Source organism: Podarcis melisellensis (assembly GCF_964234715.1).
Source record: "Podarcis melisellensis genome assembly, chromosome: 12".
Classification (NCBI taxonomy): Eukaryota; Metazoa; Chordata; class Lepidosauria; order Squamata; family Lacertidae; genus Podarcis; species Podarcis melisellensis.
The window spans coordinates 34,216,331-34,237,950 of NC_138544.1; the positions used below are offsets into that span (position 1 = coordinate 34,216,331).

Genomic DNA, 21,620 nt, shown 5'->3' on the forward strand with positions numbered 1-21,620 from the left:
GTACTTACAAACTATCCTCTTATTTCTTAACTTCAAAAATGTTGAAAGACTTAACTTCACACAATTATTCAAATGGGAACAAGCAGCTAAATGTAACAAGCAGCTAAATGTGAATGTGTGTATGGAAGCAGGCCTCCCTATTTATATCTCCAACTAAATGAGCTGTTACTCATTTTTGTTGTCCTGCATTCATTTGAGAACCAGGAAACTACAGTGCTACAGACTCTTTCTCTCTCTGTTTGTTGTTTTTTTTTTGTGTGTGTGTGTGTGTGAGAGAGAGAGAGAGAACGCGCGCCCTAGTAATGTTTAACTTTAGCTACTTGATTAGAATTTTCTTATTTATTCTCAAATAAATGTAATGGAATAATATCCTGGCTGAGTTCTTAAAATTCAACTGACAACTATTTGCTGCTTCCTAATTTAAGATATCTAATGCATGCGATATAGAAAGTATTATAAACTTGTGCTCCCTATATTCAGCATGCCTTGCTCTCTTCATATATGCAGTCAAATCATGAATCAGGATGATCTGGACATGCAAAACTTCAAATTTCTACCGAGCCATGAATTCATAGCAGCTTTTCATAAGACGCTCTGTCCCCCTTCAGACATTTTCTTACTCACTTTGGTTAACTATTGTATAATGTAAGAGTGGCTGCGGGTGGCGCTGTGGTCTAAACCACTGTGCCTAGGGCTTGCCGATCAGAAGGTCAGCGGTTCGAATCCCCGTCATGGGGTGAGCTCCCGTTGTTCGGTCCCAGCTCCTGCAAACCTAGCAGTTCGAAAGTATGTCAAAGTGCAAGTAGATAGATAGGTACAGCTCCGGTGGGAAGGTAAACGGCGTTTCCATGCGCTGCTCTGGTTTCGCCAGAAGTGGCTTAGTCATGCTGGCCACATGACTCGGGAAAACTGTCTGCGGACAAACGTTGGCTCCCTTGGCCAGTAAAGAGAGATGAGCGCCACAACCCCAGAGTTGTTTGCGACTGGACTTAACTGTCAGGGGTCCTTTACCTTTAAGAGTGGCTGCATAAGAAATGAAACCACAGCAACCACAATTAAGCACTGCACCTGCACTGAGCTAATCCCAGTTATGGCACTGAACAACAGACCTTGCTGATTATCTCAGAAGCAGAACTTCACGTATTAAAAGCATGATTTCAGGGAAACTTTGAAATCTTAACCAAGGTTAGATCATAGTGGAGCTAATTGTGATTAAGCACAAGACTGGCCTAGCTCACAAGGTTGTAAAACAGAAGCCAAAAATGCTAAAGCATCCTGGAGACAATGTGATCCACATTTCTGTCGCACAAATAAGCATTTAGTTCCATTTCTCTTAACCTCCAGATGTTTTGGACAACAGCTCCCATCGTCCCTGAGCACTGGCCAAGCTGGTAGCGGCTGATGAGACTGTAGCCCAAAACATATGGAGGCTGCATAAGGCTGAGCTAGTCATTCAGAATACTTGGATAATTACTGCATTTAAAGTCTACAACACCTACCAAGGTAATTTTAGTGGGCTAGCAAAGCAGAATAAATATATGGAGCAGCGGTAGGGAGCCTGTAGCCCTCCAGAGATTGCTGGGCTGACTACAGCTTCCATCATTCCTGACAACTGGCCATATTGGCTGCAGCTTATGGGAGTTGAAGTCCAACAACATCTGAGTGGCCCTTCTCCTTAGATCTAGCAAAATTGGTAATCCTCTCAATTATGCCCACAAGTGGCAAAACTGTATGGTAAATATCGGCCACACTTAAGCATAACTGAACTTGCTGAATTGCTTTTCAGTGTGATGAGAAAAATGGGCCAATCAGGATTATGCTGGGACGGAACATCCACTTGAAACGCAGCGGCAGTTGGGAATTCTGAGAGGTGAGATAGGAAGGGAATGTTTTCTAACTCATTTGTTTCGCAAACATTGCCGCTTTATATGGCAATTTCATCAATCCTGCTTGACCTCAATTGTTTAATATTTAAATTCACTGCACATTTTTCATGCTGTTGTCTGTTGTTTCTGTTTCCTTTTTCTATAGAAGGCTGGAATGAGCACATACTTTCCAGAATAAATCTTCAATCATGTCTGGGGGGGAAGAAGAGCAGCCCCCCAATATAAATCCAGAGGGAGCAAATGAAGAGGAGCAGCTCCCCAACACAAATCAAGAGGGAGAAAATGAGGGGGAGCAGTCCCCCAATATAATTCCAGAGGGAGAAAATGAGGGGGAGCAGCCCCCCAATATAAGTCCAGAGGGAGAAAATGAGGGGGAGCAGCCCCCCAATATAAGTCCAGAGGGAGAAAATGAGGGGGAGCAGCCCCCCAATTTAAGTCCAGAAGGAGAAAATGTGGAGCAGTCGGTCAATATAAGTCCAGAGGGAGTATTTGAAATCTCTCCAGTGATTTCTGAAAATGCCATAATGGAATTATTAGAAAATCTTGATGCAACTGAAGATTTGCCAAGTCCAGTTGATGGAAATCAGAGTGAATCTAGTCCTGATGACACTACACTTAAAAAACCATCCCCAGAAGCAGATTTGAAACCAGATGCATTACAATCAGGTATAATTTCGTCCACAAGCATTTCCGCTGACGAAAAGCCATGTGTATCCAAGGAGAGTCTCATGGAACAAATCATGGAAAGCTCTTTAGAGGTTTCTGAAAAGGTTATTTCACGTTCCACAGAGAAACTGCAAATGCTTAAAAAGCTAGAGGGAATTTTGACGCCTGACACAATTAATGCTGAACTTCTTGCTTATCTGTATGCTGAAGGATTAAGTGAAATCCCTTCATCTTTTTTTGAAGGGCGAGCTAGGAGAAGTTTATTACAATCTTTTGAGAATGCTACAATACCTGAAATGGGATTAGCAGAGAGGCTGTCTGAAATGATTGATGACGGCACCGTTCAGCTAAATGCTAAAGGGCTGCTTGAAATTCCTTCAGGGCTTTTTGACATTCAAATGTTAAAGTATTTGCATTTAAACAATAATGAAATCAAAACCATACCAAGAGACATAAGATTGTTTACAAACCTGGAAATATTATCCATAGAAAGAAATCAGTTAACATCTTTACCTACTGAAATTTCCCTACTTCAAAGTCTTAGAACTTTAAACCTCAGTCATAACCAAATATCATGCCTCCCTGATGGAATTTCGAAACTTTCAAGACTTAGGTGCCTTTTATTAAGATATAACAACATTGAAACGTTTCCTGCTGCTTTGGAAAAACTTGAAAAATTAGAAATTTTGGATCTTAGTGGAAATAAAGTAACTCTGCCAGACATCATGACTACCATGAAAAGTTTGCATATGCTGTACTTAAATTCCAATAAAATGTCTATATTCCCAAAGGCTCTCTGTTACCTTCCAAATCTATATAAACTCAGTATGTCAGATAATCAGATCCAGAGTTTACCAAAAGAAATTAAAGAACTCAAAAATTTGAAAGAACTTTCGCTAAATAACAACAAGCTTATATTTTTGCCTGTACAGCTCTTTCAACTGATAAATATAGAAAAACTGAGACTGGATGATAACCAGTTGGAAAGTCTATCTGATAAAGTGGAGAATTTACAAAAGCTTCGGGAACTCAGTCTTGCAAAAAATTTATTCCAAAATATTACAGAAAATATTTGCAGGTGTACTAAACTGGAATATCTGAACCTAAGTGATAATCAGCTGAAAATCTTTCCTCCCAATCTGTACAAATTAAAATGTCTGAGAGAACTCTACATAAGCAGAAATAAACTGATCTTCTTAGACGAACAAATAGCATACTTTAAAGACCTTTCAGTTTTAGAGATATCAGGAAATGCTTTAATGTACATCCCTGTTGAAATAAAAGGCTGTACAGAACTTACTAGAATTGATTTGAGTTGCAACAAGCTGTCCTTGTTTCCAGTTGGACTGTGTGCACTAACTGCTCTTAAATACCTAAATATCAGCCAAAATTATATTTCAGAAATAACAACTGAAATTTCATTAATTAAAAACCTGCAGCATTTAAATTTTAGTAAGAACAAACTGCCCTCATTTTACATATACTTGTGCACTCTTACCAAATTAAGCTACTTAGACCTAAGTAACAATCAAATAAGTAGTGTTCCAATAAATGTTCAAAAAATGAGGTCTCTTCGGGTTCTGCTGTTACACCATAACAGATTCGTTTTGTTTCCCAGGGAGTTGTGTGTGCTAAATTGGCTTAAGGTACTTGATCTTTCAGAAAATAAGATACAGGTCATTCCTTCAGATATCAGTCAACTGCAAGAACTAAAAGACTTAAATCTGTCAAACAACCAGTTTGCATCATTTCCAAATGAAATATGTCAGCTTTCATCACTGCAGAAATTAATATTGTGCCAAAAAAGTGGATTGAAGGTAAGATGGCATTTAAAATATAAGTTTGTGTTATACATAACTTTGTACTGTACAGTCCTTTGTAACAAAGTTTACACTCATCATGTGTTTTTCAGACTCATCACAGCCTGCATTCAAGCTGTGCACACTCAACCTACATTTGTCTTTGAGTAAACCCAGGTTTCAGATGTGTTTGTATTGCTTACATACTTGTAAAAAAACAAAAACATCCTTGACTGGAGGCAACAAAGCTAAAGCGACAGAACGAATCCATGAGAAGCAATGCCTCTTTCAAGTCATTTTCAGCTCTCATAAAAGCTATCGCCTGTTGTTACCCTATGCAAAAGTAATTCAGGAAAACGTTTTTTTGGGGGGGGATATGGTTCCATGTTGGACCAAGGCAGAGCAACAAAGTCCTGGGGAGCTAAGGAAACTGGGGGCCAAGGAAATTAAATCTGTAGCAGGGATTAGCACCAGGGCTACTTCCCTTATTATTCAAACCATCTTCCTGAAACCTTTAGTTTATGTTGCTAGTCTGGGTGGCTATTATACAGTTCCATCCTTTGACCAGAACTTAGTTTGCATATCTACCTCAGTGGTTAGAATGAGCAAGTTCAGTTTCACAAAGTTCACTGAATTAGTTTAAAATCGATGAACTACCCCTGAAAATAGTTCCTGTAATTGCTTACTTTCAACAAGTTCCAGCTCATCTTCAGGTTCATTATATTACATGTGTATTTTCCTCTTTAGACTTTGCAGGGCTTTAAGATTAAAGACCATAATTGTTGGGGAAATTCACATTCCCCTGTGTGTACATTGTGGTATTTTCTTAGTCTTCTCAAGTATATTTTATACTTCAGCAGAGCAGATCGTAACATTCTGAATGCTGGGTTTTTTTAAATGGTGATCGTTTTGATGAACTTGAATCAAACTGTGAATTGAACGCGAACTGAACTAATTGATTTTGTAAAGGGACAAATGAGAACTGGAATTACTTCCTCTTTGGACATGTTGAACTTGAACTAGTACTAGTTTCTTTTTTAAAATGAACTTTCCCAGCACTGATCTACCTGACACATTAGACATGCAGTGCCCACTGTGGGCTTGAGTTATAGGAACATAGGAAGCTGCATTATAACAACTCAGACTCTTGTTCCATCCAGCTCAGTAACATCCACACTAATAGACAGCATCTCTCCAGGATTTTAGGCAGCAGCCCCTCCCAGCCCTACCTGGAAATGCTACATTGCATATTCTTGTGTTTTTATATTGTAAACTGCTCTCTGATCCTTGGATGAAGGGTGGTATAGAAATTTAATAAAATTAAAAATAAGTGCTAGGAGTGACCTTGGGACCTTTCTGCATGCAAAGATGTGTTCTGCCACTGAGCTATGGCCCTTCTCCATTAACATAAACAGCCTCTCTGTATAAATGTTTGTTGCTTAACTCTTTTGTACTTTTTATTCCCAGTTAAAATCACTTTCAGAAGAACTATCAAAGCTGACCAGCCTAAAAGTGCTTGATGTATCTCATAACGAATTACAAGAAATTCCAGAAGGCTTAGGGGAAATAAAAAGTTTGGTTACTTTAATAGCAAATAACAACTGCTTAAAAAAGCTTCCACTGAATTTTTCAACACTCCATAACTTACAATGCCTGAATCTCAAAGGTAAGGATTTAAATGTTTAATGTCATAAGAAAATTCAGGCACAAAATGCTATAGTCCCAGTTCCAATGTCAGCAGTACCTGCGCAAAAATAAGTTTCCACTCCCAGATCAGGTATAGTGAGTACACAAACGGCTTCTGAAACTGGAACACATGGCATCCAGCTGCATGTGTTATTCCATTCTCTATGTATCAACCTACATGCGGGAGTTGCAGGAGTACAACTGAAGGACTCTAGCATTCTTCTCCTGTTATGGTCTTCCAGGCCAGAGCAGATGAGAACAAAAATGAGAAGGAAAGTTATAAAATTATGACTTTCTTGAAGAGAAAACATGCACCTTGAAAACATGTTATTTTTTGTGGTAGCTGTGCTTGAAGATTGTGTACATGTTGTCCTCTAGCTGCTTCCTAAAGAGACAACCCTTTTACATAAGTTGCTAATGGTACTATCTATAAAGTGGGACAGTTGCCTGTTTGTGTCCAGAAATGCTCCAGATTAACATAATGCAAACATTATCCATTTATTTTGCCAGAAAATAAAATGCTACATTTGCCTAGCGATCTGCACCTTCTTCTGGAACTGAAGGATATAAATTTTGATGAAAATACTCTGATTAGACCTCCGCTGGAAGTCTGTAAAGCCAAGCAACTGCTCCCCATAACACGCTACTTAGAAAGCGCTGATGAAAGAGATGGTAAGTTTAAAGTAAGTTTCTCACAGCATCACTAGGGATCTTAGATCAGGGATGGGGAACCTGTGGCCCTCCAGATGTTGCTGAACTGCAGCTCCCACCAGCCTCAACCAGCATGGCCCACCTTAAGGTATTCTGACACCCTGAGCAAAATATAGAAAGACAGGTCTGTCCAGGCCTCCTGAGATCCTGGAATTCTTAGACTTCATTGCCCATCCTTGTTCTGTGGCATGTCTATTCTAACAGGGTCCAGATCACCTTCCATTCTATTCTCAGGAATGCACAAAACAGCCAGCTTCACTCTGCAGCTCTCAGTAAGTCCCTTCCCAAGGTGGTCCATCAGCTCATCTTGTCCACTGCCTATCCAGGTCACTGTTGCCTGCCCTTTCCTTGCTTCTCCATACCATGAGGTCTCTATCTTTTCTTCAATCCCTCATATTCCAGAGCAGCAGAAGCATGCGGTGGGTGCATACAGGGAAGTTAAATGTCAAGCATTAACAAAAAAGATGGCCTCATCCAATTTCCCTATGCATCCACCTAAAGTTTTGTGTGTTACAGTTAATAAACCAGGGGTAGGTGTCTATGTCCCTCCATCTGTTTTGGAGTACAACTCCCATTAACCTTGAGCATGATGGTGGGAGTGCAGGGCTAATAGTTGGAATCCAGCAACCTCTAGAATGTTACAGGTTTCCCACCTTTACAAACTGCTAGCTATCTCTACACATTTCTAGGTATGCTAAAAAAAAACCCCAGCATTTTGGCTCTATCCTCCCTGCCCATCAAAGTATATAATTAACATTGCCACCAGTTGTTAAAAGAGTAAAGTTCCTTGGATTTGTGCATAAATCATATGAAACTGCTGTTCTGTAAAGTTTATGATCTGCTTATTTTAGAAAAAATCTTGGAGAAAGTTCTGAAGACCATTGCTAGCAATATCGCGTTTGAACATTTTGAATTTTTTTGTCAAAAACTCCAGCTTAACAGTATTGTAATCAAAACAATAGAAACTGACAGGTTAGTGATACGTAAAATTTATTTTTTTTCCTTGGAACAGGTTCTGCTAATTTCATCCATCTGGTTTATGTTTTATGTTTTGTAGCTTAATTGATACACCTCCCCGTTTAAGGGAGCAATCCTAACCCCCAATTCATGCTCCTGGAAGGTGTTCGGTTTGGGTGGAAGACTGTACCCACTAATGGTGCAGACTGCTTGGGAGTTAAGCATGCTGCTGCCCCCTCTGGGTTTTTTTGGGTGAGGTCAGAGCATGACCACACAAGGATTTTCTGGATCCTAATCTGGCCCACTGACAAGCGAGGGGTCCAGTTTGGTCCCCTCTGCTGCAGCCATCTTGAGCTGGCACACCACACCCTCTGAAAACTCTTGACTGCCACCCTGACCTGCAGGAACCAGCAGGGTTGTGGATGTGACCATCATCCCCAGGGCCACGTGACCCAAAGTTAGGATCGCTGTGTGAAGGAGTTCAAGCATCTTCTCTGTATATTTTTTCTATTAGGACTCTTTTGTTGGAAGAAAAAGTTACTCAGGCATTGAACCACTGGAAAACTGCAAATCAAAACCTGTCTCCAGCAGCCATGACAGACCAGTTGATCAGAATACTAACTATGGCTGGCCTGTATTACCTGACCAACAAAGTGAAATCTTTAAAACTCTGTTCAAGACTGGTAAAGTTCTAAAGAGCAAATAATATTGGTATTTTCAGTTCTGTTGCTTGGGCACATAAGATAAGCTGAATAAAACTACCTTGTCAGGAGTCAGTAATTTACTGTGTTCAATGAATTGCTATTGCTGCTTTCAGTTAACTCTGATTCCAACCAGGCTTTTAAAATTAATTTTCCTCTCATGTTTTTCCTCTCATGTTACTTACACACACACACGAAACAACACAAACAACAAATAATGGGTATCGGTCACCAAGTACAAAGCAAAATAAATTCATGACATGTATACAGCAGAAAATAATAGCAGCATGTTACGTTAAATAACCAGGCTAAAAAGATGTAGGAGTTACAGGAAGTCTAGTTTGCTCTGGGTGAAAGTTAATAAATAAACATAAACTGATCAGTACCGAAAGCATAGCAGCGTTGTGCTGAAGGAAGGTGAGGACAGGTGACCCCACCTAGGCCCGAAGCCCCCCACAAAGCAGGCTCAAAGTTTCTCAAAGCTTTCCAAAATCATTTTCTCAGCAGCTAAGCATCTGCTCATTTGCTCTGCTGTTGCAAGGCAAAATGTTATTTTTATATCAGTACAAGAGAGCGTCAAAAAGGCTAATGAATAGACTCTGTCAATGCCAAGAATACTCAGGCCTGAGAACTGACTTTTACCTCACTCTAGTTGCAACATCTTTGGACACGCTGAACGCAAGGCTCGGCCACCCCCCTGGCTTCTCACCCCCCCTTTCCCAAGACAGGAGGAGCTTTCTGTTTATGCTCAGGAAACACATCATGGGCAGGACTCCTGGAAAAGGAGGAGAAAGGGGAGGGAACTGGAAGGGGAATATATGCTCTGTGCAAATGACTGTGAACCCGTGCTTGTTTGTGACTTATCACACTTGCTCCTTCCACCTGAGGGCAAAGCCTCATAAGGCTGCATTTCAAGTTTGTCAAAGTAATGTACATGAAGATCTTTTAAAATTACTGGATGAGGTTATTTCTTTGCACCACAGGCTGTATGTGCCTCTGAACTTGCCACTGTGCCTCTGAACTATTGCCATTATTTTCTCCCAAACATCCTAAGTCATGTCAGAGGAAGTGACCTGGTTTGACTCTTGCATCTAGGAGCTCTATAGACCTTGATGCTAAAAGCTTTTTATTTTCCTGTATGCTGTGGCACTGTGCATGATAACAGAACAGCAACACGGAGGTCTGGAGAAAAAGAAAAACCACAGCCTGGTCTGCTTCTGTCTGCTTAACAGAGACTGGATATATAAAGAATCAGTAGAAGCTTCTCACAGCATGGAGACGAAAGGTTTATCAGGACTGCAGGTGAAATAAGCCACCCGGGTGGGTGGGGGGCTCCTCCGCGTGTGCCCTTTGGGCTACTAAGCATGGCTCCGTCTCCTTTTCTCCACAGGTGCAGCACCCCGACCTCTTATCATAGGGTTGTGATTATTATGGGGGATAGTTTGGGATGACGCCCGCCTCACCCTACCTCAGGGCACCTCAGCGTCCGCCTCCTCCAACCACTGCGCCGCCGACACGGTCACCCTGTGGCGGCGCGCTTGCTGATTGGCCTCCGCGCTGCGATCGTCAGATGGGCAGAGATCGGCCCAGCTCCCGCCGGCGGAGGATAGGCCACGCCCCTCCGCCCGGCTTCTCTCGGCGTCCGAGTCCCCGTCGGTCCTGGTCCTGTGTGCCTCAGAGCCGGGAGGATGATGGCGGCGCCGAGCTTGCTGGAAGCGGGCTACTCCCTGCTGGAGAAGGCGGCTGCTGGCAACCCCCTCTCCCTCTTGCTGGCAGCCTCCGCTTTCGCCCTCGGCTTGGGATATTTGCTGCAGCTCGGCTCCCGGCAGAAGAAGCAGCCCAGCGCCGGCCAGGTGGGTCGCGGCGGGAGGTGGGCAGAACCTGGATCCGTGCGGATAGTTTGGGGTCGCAGCAAACCTGGGCAGCGGGAGGGGAGACGGCGGGTCCTTGCAGCAGGTGCAAGGCGGCCAAAGAAGGAACAAGGGCACTCTGTGCGTGTGCAGAAATCCCCCTTCCTCAAACGCCTTTGTTTTGTTTCCAGAGAAGAACTCTGGAGTAAAGAAATCAGAGTAAAGAGCCCGGATGCTCGGGATTTCTTTAATTTCTATAAATGCGTGTAGGTGAAAAGATTCATAGGGGCGGTGCTGTTTCCTGATTCCCATCCAAAGCGGAGCATTGAATATCTGTCATCCTTTTTTTTAGAGCCAGCCTTGCCGGTTAGCTCAGTTGATTAGATCGCGGTGCTGAAAACAGTTTAGTGAGAGCTGCTTTTTGCTAAACTACGGTATATAACAAAAGGCTTTCTTCTTCTTCTTCAGAATTACCCACCTTACATTTCGTCGAACGTCCCCTTTTTGGGACATGCAATTACATTTGGGAAGAATCCTATCGAATTCTTGGAAAACGCCTATGAAAAAGTGAGTCTATAATCATTTTGCGGTATAATTGTTAGGGCTCCAAAGTAACACAACTATTCAGAATCCTTGAGCTTAAATATTTAGCTGAATGAAATTCCAAGACTGAAGTCTCATAGGCTAGCAATGCATCCCATGCACATATGAGAACCTTGATGCTACTTAAAAAAAAAAAATGAAAAGCTGTTTTAGAAGAAGATTTTAGAATGCAGTTTGAGTGCTTTCTCTGTATCAGCTCCTAAATCCTCCTCCAAGTGGCTTCTTCACCTCATCTTGTGTGGGGTTTTTGTGGATGTTCGAGATCTGAGTTCTTCTCATGATCGGTTATGCATTTGAGTATATTAGCCTATTGAGACTAATATTTGGGGCAGAGTGATAATAATGGTCTGCCCAAAATCTTAACTAAAATAACAGTAAGTTAGATCAATATTCACATTAGTAGTAAGTGAGTGAACAGGGATGTGGTTAACAGCAACACGCTTTTCAACAGCAAAGCTACCATAGGGTAATATCCAACTAAGTCATGCTTGGGGTATTGATATAAGGAATCTAAGTACTGGTTTCATTGGGTTTACTCTATGAATAACCTTGGATATTATATTAAATGAAATGAACAGATGCAAATAATCTACGTGTGGTTAGTATAACTTTTTCTATGGGAAGAAGAGTAGGGTAGAATTATAATTGGGTGGGCCTGGTGAATCCCTGGTCATTGTCTACTTTGTCTGGCCATTGCCCATCTGTCTACTTGAACATATATTGTGCCTAAGGTTGCAGCCTAGACACAGTAGATGTCCAGGTAGATGCATTTTTGTTTTCGTTTTTGCTTCTTGTATACAGCCATTTATGTTTTTTAAAGCAGTTACTATACATTTTATGGATTTAAGTGAAAATTCTCACTATCTTTGCTGTATGATAATAAAGTCACATTCTTGTATGCTTCTGTTCCCTGCCCCTTCATTTCCTACCTTCTCGGTTTGTTTCCACAGTACGGTCCTGTATTTAGCTTCACAATGGTGGGGAAGACGTTTACATATCTCCTGGGTAGTGACGCTGCTGCTCTTCTGTTCAACAGTAAAAATGAAGACTTGAATGCAGAAGATGTGTATTCACGGCTAACCACACCTGTCTTTGGCAAGGGAGTAGCTTATGATGTACCCAACCCAGTATGTGTTATTTCCATTTCAGTTTATTTACAGTGGTACCTCTGGTTGCGAACAGGATGCGTTCCAGAGGCCCGTTCACAACATGAAAAGAACGCAACCCGCAGCGGTGTGTCTGTGCACACGCAGGTTGCGATTTGCCACTTCTGCACATGTATGTGACATCATTTTGTGTGTCTGCGCATGCACAAGTGGCGAAACCCGGAAGTAACCCTTTCCTGTACTTCCGGGTCGCCATGGGATGTAACCTGAAAGAACGTAACATGAAGTGCACGTAACATGAGGTATGACTGTACTTTCATGATACATATAGAACACAGCAAGTTGCTGCAATAACAAAACAACAGAGTTAGCTTCAATTACTCATAAGTATTGCTGCCATATTCAGTCTAATACAATTAGCCTAACTAATGACAGAAGATGAAATAGTAGATAGTACAATTTTATAGCTGAATACCCACTCCAGAACTGCTGATACACTCTATCAGGGTGCATTGTATTACTTTATAGTTTAACTCAAGCATAGCAAACTCGACCCTCCAGATGTTTTTGGGACTACAACTCCCATCATCCCTGGCTAACAGGACCAGTGGTCAGGGATGATGGGAATTGTAGTCCCAAAAATATCCGGCGGGCCAAGTTTGCCTATGCCTGGTTTAACTTATGGTTCACTTTAGAAAGAAGTTATTAGCCTGAAGGCATTTTATATAAAAAAAAGGTTTGGCTTAAAACAGGTTTTTTGTGCATACGTAAATGCTTCACAGTCTGTCTTATTATGTCCTGAAAAATTGCCATCATTGCAATTAGTTCTATAATGTATTATTGGCACAAAATGCCAAAGTGAAACTGATTCTGATGTGGGAAGAAAGTGGAGCATGTGTGCCTTACTTTCTCCTACTAAAATTAGTGGCAAACAAGTCCTTACCTTTTTGCTAGTTCATGCCTAAAACATATAAGTTGAATATTTTGTAAATACAGCATTCTTTGCTTTTTAAAGGTATTTCTGGAACAGAAGAAGATGCTTAAAACCGGGCTGAACATAAGCCAGTTTAAAAGCCATATACCAATAATTGAAAAAGAAACTATGGAATATTTTAAAACTTGGGGGGAAAGTGGAGAAAAAAGTAAGTATATAGTTTGAAATGTTGTGCTTCTATTTGAACCGGGTCATTCTGGAACAAGCGTTGGTGTATCCAGTTGCAATCAATTATTTGCAACTTCTTAGGTGTATAGAATCCTTTATCAACAACTTCAGGGCAAATAAAATACCCAGTTGCTATCTTATGGGCAACAAATAATGAAATAAAAATGGCAGGAAAAATAACACTATGTGCTCAGTTCCAGACCTGTTTTTGCATAAGGTTTTGGGGCTGGTATCGAAAAGAAGTTTGGAAGGTTTGCCTCGTGCTTTTCCCTATGCACGTTGCTTGAGTAAAAATTGTAGTAAATGGCTACTCATTGGCTCCATCGTGATGGATAACTGTTTTTGTTTTTCCCCTCCTTGTTATAATGACCTGAGATGATTGTTTGAAGGGTATACTTTCTTTTTTAAAAAAAAAATATTGAAATTTGAAAAAGAATACAAAGATTAATATCACATATATTTTTACCAAGGCCAAAAACCGATCTAAATAAAACACAAAGAAGAAAGAAAAGTGAGTACTTTCAGAACCTATTCTAGGGTCAATGTGAGCCTTGTGTGATGTTTTCATCCAGTTTGAGCTATTTCATCCCTATTTAGGACTGAAAATACACATGCAACCAGTTCTGTTCAAACAACCTGATGGCACATTTCATTAAAGCATGTGGTCAGGAATGGATTTACCGGTAGCTCATGGGTCTGAAGTTTCTAGGTTGTAGGCTCTCAAGTTAGATGGGATTTTATAACCCTGTGGGGTGGATAACTCTAAATCTGGTTTCAGCACATTTTGTCTGGCCCGTTCCTTACCATATATTTAAAAAAAAGAAATCCACAATAAATTCTGTCCCACAACTGCTCCCACAGACAAAGGTAAGATACTCACAAGGTAACAGGGTTACAAGGTACTTTTAGGGCTGCCTTTACTTTTACTTTATTTTATTTTCCATGTAAAAACCATTTCCAGCATCTAGAAACAGTAGTTTCTGCCACACATGGCAAAAATGGACTGTGTTCATTTATTTTTGAAGTTCATTTTGATGGTAAACGTGAATTCTTCCTCTGATTTACTGAATTCCCTTTAATGTACTCTTTCCCTCTATGCACAGACTTGTTTACAGCACTTTCAGAACTAATAATTTTGACAGCAAGTCACTGTTTACATGGGAAGGAGATAAGAAGCATTCTTGACGAGAAGGTAGCACAGCTCTATGCCGATTTGGATGGGGGATTTTCTCATGCAGCTTGGCTTTTGCCAGGCTGGCTGCCTTTGCCCAGCTTCAGGTATTGAGAAACTTGATGAGCAGATTAACTTTAGTAAATCAAATATGCATTCTATGCATTTCATCCCGCCCTCCATAAGGCGTTATGGGCTTTCTATGCAGTTCTCTTTCCTTTGTTACACCATCACAACAACCCTGTCAATTAAATTGGTCTTAGTGATGTTGTACTTCAGGTTGGAGCAGGGATTCACATGAATTATGTTGTGCTGTAACCTGAGATACTTAACTTCACTAATGTTTCAGTTCAATTCCAGTTCTTGATGTTTTGTTTATTTATTGAGTGCTGCTAAAACAGAACACTTAGTATTTAGCATAATATTAATTTGGTTTCACAGCATTTATTTTCGAATCCATAGCCACAACATTCTACGTATGAGTCAGTCCTGCTTAAGGACCTCTTTGCTCTTTATGTGGTGTGGGAGCTGCTTCAGTGCAGCCCCTTGCCAGCCCATGGAGGACCGCCAAATTCCACTGTTTTCTATGCCAGTATTGCCCTGGTTTTCAAAAGGGGAAATACCAGCATGAGAAGGGAGCAATCTCCCTTTAAACCAAAACAAAGCCTCCATTACTGTTGGTGCTAGACTATGAAGTACAGATTAGAATGGGGATTGTTTCTCAGCATGCCAGTGTTTGTCAGATACAGTGGTACCTCGGGTTACATACACTTCAGGTTACATATGCTTCAGGTTACAGACTCCGCTAACCCAGAAATAGTGCTTCAGGTTAAGAACTTTGCTTCAGGATAAGAACAGAAATCGTGCTGTGGCGGCGCAGCAGCAGCAGGAGGCCCCATTAGCTAAAATGCTGCTTCAGGTTAAGAACAGTTTCAGGTTAAGAACGGACCTCCGGAACGAATTACGTACGTAACCCGAGGTACCACGCATATTGAAAGAAAGTCCCACCTTTCAGGTAGGAGTATCACATTAGGCCAGGGGTCAGCAAACCTTTTCAGCAGGGGGCCGGCCCACTGTCCCTCAGACCTTGTGGGGAGCCAGACTATATTTTGGGGAAAAAATGAACAAATTCCTATGCCCCACTAATAACCCAGAGATGCATTTTAAATAAAAGCACACATTCTACTCATGTAAAAAGACGCTGATTCCCGGACCGTCCGCAGGCCGGATTTAGAAGGCGATTGGGCCGGATCCGGCCCCTGGGCCTTAGTTTGCCTACCCATGCATTAGCCTCTCAGTAAGTACACTCTTGTATAGAATTGTAGGGTCAATCTAGTCTTTTAAGTTTGTGTAAATTGATACAGCCTTTTAAGGAGCAATGCAGGCAACATGCATGTGTGTTGAAATTAGAAACTGATGTGTAGAATTCAAACCCTGTAGATTAATTTTTTCCCCTTCTAAACATGCTGTTACTTACATGGATTGTTTTAATTTCAGGCGCAGAGATAGAGCCCACAATAAGATAAAGTCCATTTTTTACGAAATAATTCAGAAACGACGGAAGTCTTTGGCAAGAGAGGACGATATGCTTCAAACACTGCTGGATGTTACCTACAAGTATGTGATGTAGCAAAAATGTTGCTGTTAGTTCCAGGAAGGTCTTTTCAGCTCTGAGTTTCCAACAACTTTTTATTCAGGAAGATAAAATAGCAGCAGGGCAACTAGTAGCCTGACTTATTAGAAGCAGAGCAGGATTTTTTGCAGTGCCAACCCTGCCCCTCACTGCAAATGCAGTGGAAGGGCACAGTATGAATATTTCTAATAAATTGTCCTAGCAATCCTGAAATGATTCTATGTACCGTATTTTTCGCCCTATAGGACACACTTTTTCCCCTCCAAAAATGAAGGGGAAATCTGTGTGCGTCCTATGGGGTGAATGCAGGCTTTCGCTGAAGTTTGGAGAGCGAAAGGGGTCGGTGCGCACCGACCCCTCTCGCTCTCCAGGATTCAGGAAACTATCAGCAGTATACCTGAAGGAGCGTCTCCACCCCCATCGTTCTGCCCGGACGCTGAGGTCCAGCGCAGAGGGCCTTCTGGCGGTTCCCTCATTGCGAGAAGCAAAGCTACAGGGAACCAGGCAGAGGGCCTTCTTGGTAGTGGCACCCGCCCTGTGGAACGCCCTTCCAGCAGACGTCAAAGCGATAAACAACTACCTGACATTCAGAAGACATCTTAAGGCAGCCCTGTTCAGGGAAGTTTTTAACGTGTGATATTTTAGTGTATTTTTGGTTTCTATGGAAGCCGTCCAGAGTGGCTGGGGAGGCCCAGCCAGATGGGCGGGGTATAAATAATAAATTATTATTGTTATTATGGGGAGCCCGCAGGAGTTCCCACAGGGCTCCCTAGGCTGCAGATAGCAGTCTGCTGCCCGGAGCGTGGGGCACGCTGAAGCAGAGCGCCCCGAGCTTCAGGCAGATATCCGCAGCCTAGGTAGCCCTGCGGGAGTTGCCACAAGGCTCCCTAGGCTGCGGATAGCTGACTGCTTGCCCAGAGCGCTGGGTGCGCTGAAGCAGAGCGCCCCGTGCTTCAGGCAGATATCCACGGCTGGGGGGGGAAAATAAATTTCCCCCCTTTATCCCCCCCCAAAAGCTAGGTGCGTCCTATAGGGCGAAAAATACTGTATTTTGCTTGAATTAATTTGAATTTGTTTTAGCAGAAATGGAAAACAGCAGCCACCCAGAGGATTGTGTCCATGAAATCGTTTTTTTTTTACTTCCTTGTTCAAGTCGCGCATATGACCTGTGTTGTCTGTTTTTAAAATCTAGAGATGGCCATTACCTATCAGATGATGAAATTGCTGGGATGCTTATTGGGCTGCTGTTGGCAGGGCAGCACACATCTTCAACTACAAGCACTTGGCTTGGCTTCTTTTTGGCTAGAGATAAATCAATCCAGGAGCGATGTTATGGGGAGCAAAAAGCAGTGTGTGGGGAAGACTTGCTTTCATTAAGCTATGACCAGGTTTGTAGGTTCTGTAATTCCTTTTAAGCATTTGTGTGTGAATGCATGCAAGTTCCTTAAATGTTTAGGCGGAAGGGCTTTTTAGTTCTTGGTTTTTAATTATGAGTGAAGTTAAATCCCCTAAATTGGGGGGGGGGCAAATTGGTGGGCCTTCCTATTTGGCGAAGCCATGTCCACTTGCCCTGCATGTAATATATGATGCCAGGTGTGGGGCAGGTAAAGGTGAGTCTTGGCTGAAAGGGAGCTTGAAGGCAAGACTGATTGGCAACGTCTGCAAAGCCTTTTACAAAAGTGCTATTTTCCACAGTGCTTTGAATGGAGTTTCTGAACATCTGACAATCAGCTGCTTCTCAGATCTTCAGGAATCCCCTTGAAAGCCTTGTGTAAAGTAGCAAGCAGAAGAGCTCACTTGCCATCGGTCAGAATAAGGATGAGTGGAGATAATTATCTGGCCCGCTAGAGAGGTTCCTACCTTTGCCCTAGCTCAGTCAGTAAAAGCATGTGACTCTTAATCTTAGGGTCATGGGTTCAAGTTCTACTTTGGGCAAGAAGATTCCTGCATTGCAGGGGATTGGATGGGATGACCTTTGAGGTCCCTTCCAACAATTCTATGATTCTAGGTGTAATGAGAGTTAGTTTGGACCAGAGTTAAGATTGAGCAGTATTATGGATGCTAATGTAAAATTACACACAAACATGTAGTTTCTTTTTCTCCAATTACATAGAGGAAAACATGTTTTAAATTGCTTTAGTTCTGCTGGAAGATAACAATCTGCTGTTTAGCTTCATGCTAAATTATGGTTCTTTCACTAAAGGACGTTATCTGTATAGATATGCACAAGGTTTGTTTTACTCTTTCGTAGCTCAAAGAGATGACTTTCTTGGAACTTTGCTTGAAAGAAACATTAAGACTTCGACCTCCTATAATGACTATGATGAGGATGGCTAAAACTCCCCAAGTAAGAATCTTTGTTTGTTTCAGCGATCTGTTAAAGCAGAAATAATACTTGATGAGGCGGTAAGTGGAATGTCTGGTGGGCAGAGCCATCTTCCTGGCATTGCTGCTTCTCTGGGCAGCAGAGAAGAGGAGCCAGCGATACTCCTGCTGGTGAACTGTGACTCTGACCTCACCCCTTCTAACTAGGTAGCAGTGATGTCAAGGTGCCACTACTGACCAGAAGAGTACGCTCCAAAAGCAATATGAAGTTGCAAACATTATTTTATTGACAAATAACAGTACAAAAGGTGGAATAGTTCTAACCTCTTGATTTCTCCCCTTCTAAATGATGCAAACATTATTTTATTGACAAATAACAGTACAAAAGGTGGAATAGTTCTAACCTCTTGATTTCTCCCCTTCTAAATGATGCGATCAGTTAAAGTAACAGACACACAGTTATGTATAAGGCTGTTGTAGTACCTAAAACTTAATACATGGGCAAAGTAGTCCTTGGAGATGGGGTTGAAGAAGAAGGGAGTTTATGGCAGATGAGTTAATGCTTACTTCCAAAGCCTTGCTGTGTTTACACTGGCCAGGGTGGAAGGTTGGGGTGGGAATAATCTCCCTCCCAAACTACATCAGCTTGAGGGTGGGAGTAGGGTTGTGGCTGGTTTGAAGACCTAAGGAAAAGAGGAACTAAGGGTTTCCACAACATGCCCCCTTTAAATTGGATACCGTCCTTGGAGCACTAACAGCAGAGGAGTGGCGATGGTGGAGCTTTTAACTCCCACAAGGAGGACTCTAGTGCTGGACCTCCCTTTCTGACTGCAGAGAAGAAACCCTGTGCTATCCTATAGCCTCTCTGCTGCTCTTCCAGGAGTTCAGGACTGCTGCTTGCCTTAAATTATTTCCAGCAGTTGGCCGATTACTGATGTGCTAAGCAATATCTTAAGGACATTTCAGCATCTTTGTCAACTACCCTGGTATAAAATATCGGCTCTGCATTTAGGCCCCAACATACTTGTGTTGGTTTTTGTTTTTGGCTAAGTAATAAAAAATACTAGGTATATAAAAAGAGAATTCTCTGGATGCCAAGATTCAGGTTCGGGACAAGTACTCTTTGGTGAGAGAACCCCAACAGAGATTTAAAATCACAAAACATGCAGCAAAGTGCTGTTGGATCTTTAAAATATTCCATTCTAAGTTGCTTCCAAATTTCCCCACTTCCCTTAACACAGAAAAAGGCTAGACGTTTGGTAAATAAAAATGGTTTACTAATAAACTCTTCATATGCTTTTCCATACAGTAGTCAGAATAAGGGGTAGTAAAACTTAGGTTCTAAAGTAGTGTTTCTAAATTATTTGGTATAGACACACCAAGGCGGCTGGCTTAAGCCATGTGGTCTGAGCTTGGAGCATCTAGCTTAGACCTCCTTATTGGTAGAATTCACATGCTGGAATGGAAAGAACAAAGGCTTGATCCCTTCCTCCCAAGGTGAGAGGGGGAGTGACCTAGCTAAGCCAAGCAGGACAGCTTAAGCTATGGTCTTAACCCCTTCATGCATTAATTAGACTTAAGCATATTGGTTATAGGAGGATGTCCCACAACTTGAGCAAACATAGAGAAATGCCTTAGCTGGGATAGTGATAATACATTTCTGTTGATGATATGAGTGGTACATGAATAGTATTAGTAAATCAACTATCCAAACTTTTGATGGGTTGGATTTGAATGTACACTTGATAAAAGTGTTTTCTTGCTTTTAGACAGTTGCTGGGTATACAATTCCACCTGGTCATCAAGTTTGTGTATCTCCCACTGTCAATCAGAGACTTAAGGATTGTTGGACAGAAAATGTAGATTTCAAACCAGAGCGTTATCTCCAAGATAACCCCGCAGCTAAAGAGAAGTTTGCGTATGTGCCATTTGGTGCTGGTAAGTTGGTTGTAGTAGATGTTCTCCAAATAAGGGATACAATCATTGCCACCTTCAGTCATTTAAAAACAAACAAGCAAAAGACTTTAATTTTAAAAAAATAATTTGCGGCATGGACTGGACACCTGTCAGTCCTCATGTTTTGAAAAGTGGAGTATCAGTGTCTCTAGCTAATCTCTTGAAAATGCAGGCACTTGGCTAATAAACAGTAACTGAGGATCCAACAGGTTAAAGACCTATCCCACAGCAACCTGTTTTTGTTCCCATGAAGCAGACATTGTTACACCAGCATGGGTGGGTTTTGTTTGCAAGCATCCAGTTTTGAGGCATCCTGTGGCCCTTCACCCCCCCCCCCCGGGAGTTTAGGATTGCTCCCTTATACAGATCTAATTTCTTGGTGGTACAAGAATGTTTGCAAACGTAAAATAAAGACACTTTTAATTTTCTTTTAGGTCGTCATCGTTGTATTGGAGAGAACTTTGCTTATATTCAAATTAAGACAATTTGGTCAACGCTTCTGCGTTTGTATGAATTTGATTTGGTGGACGGTTATTTCCCTACCATAAATTATACAACTATGATCCATACACCCACTAACCCTATCATTAGATACAAAAGGAGATCAAACAGCACAACATAGCTTCTTGCAGCTGAACTGCAGAGACATTTCTGTACAAGTTATGTGAAGACAGTTAAAAGAAGTGGCTGTTCCTAGCCTATAGTATTGTGAAGAAGTGTGGAAAGTTTGTGCTATTGGGAGTACTAAGTGGGGGGGTGGGGATGTTTGCTTTTTATGTTTCTATCATTTCTTACCCTGTACTTCTGATTCTGTAATGTGAATGTGTTCTAATATATGTGCCTTTTAAAAGAAAACTATTAATCTTTGGTAGGTTTAGAAATACAAACCACTTTTTTAAAAAAAATGTAAATGGATTAATGAGAATGTATTTTGGTTCCTTTAAAATGTTGGGATAAAAAAATAGGATCCTGCTTCATTGACTCCAGTAGTTTCATTTAAACTTGTGAAAAAACCTGGTCTAGTGGAATGCTGATTAAGCCAAAGATGACTAATCATGAGAGCTGTAGATCATAGATGTTACTGTTTTCCAGAGGTGACTTTCTGCCTGTGGCAGAGTTCCACTTGCAAAACACTGGATACAACCCTTTGTTTTTAAATTGGGCAATGCCAAAATGACAACTTTAATGTAATTTACAGTTAGGCAATCGGGTTGCGATTAATACTTTAAAAGGCTCTCATGGGTGTAGTGCCCTCAGTATGGACTGGGAGTAGAACAGAGGAACAACCAGGTGACTTGTTTACACCTGAGAATCAGACATTCTCCCCCTCCCCCATTTCTCACAAATGCACAAGCAACTCCCCATATTATATTTGTGCATAATCGTGCAGACACAAGCTGGGCGGGCA

The 21,620-nt window shown here is 41.6% G+C and overlaps 2 protein-coding genes across 2 annotated transcripts; both read left to right on the top strand.

Moving 5' to 3' along the window:
• The first annotated feature begins 1,779 nt into the window (after window positions 1-1,779).
• LRRD1 (leucine rich repeats and death domain containing 1) lies at window positions 1,780-8,485 on the top strand. Its single transcript, XM_081931233.1, has 6 exons — window positions 1,780-1,870; window positions 2,032-4,369; window positions 5,819-6,017; window positions 6,548-6,709; window positions 7,600-7,720; window positions 8,220-8,485. Exons 2-6 carry the CDS (start codon window positions 2,075-2,077, stop codon window positions 8,398-8,400), a joined length of 2,958 nt encoding a protein of 985 aa, XP_081787359.1. The 5' UTR covers window positions 1,780-1,870; window positions 2,032-2,074; the 3' UTR covers window positions 8,401-8,485.
• A 1,520-nt stretch (window positions 8,486-10,005) lies between these two features.
• On the top strand, window positions 10,006-21,185 carry CYP51A1 (cytochrome P450 family 51 subfamily A member 1). The gene is made up of 10 exons (XM_081931247.1): window positions 10,006-10,259; window positions 10,725-10,823; window positions 11,810-11,986; window positions 12,981-13,107; window positions 14,231-14,405; window positions 15,796-15,915; window positions 17,124-17,319; window positions 18,183-18,278; window positions 20,026-20,194; window positions 20,647-21,185. The coding sequence occupies exons 1-10, from the start codon at window positions 10,095-10,097 to the stop codon at window positions 20,832-20,834; spliced, it is 1,512 nt and encodes a 503-aa protein (XP_081787373.1). The 5' UTR covers window positions 10,006-10,094; the 3' UTR covers window positions 20,835-21,185.
• The last annotated feature ends 435 nt before the right edge of the window (window positions 21,186-21,620 follow it).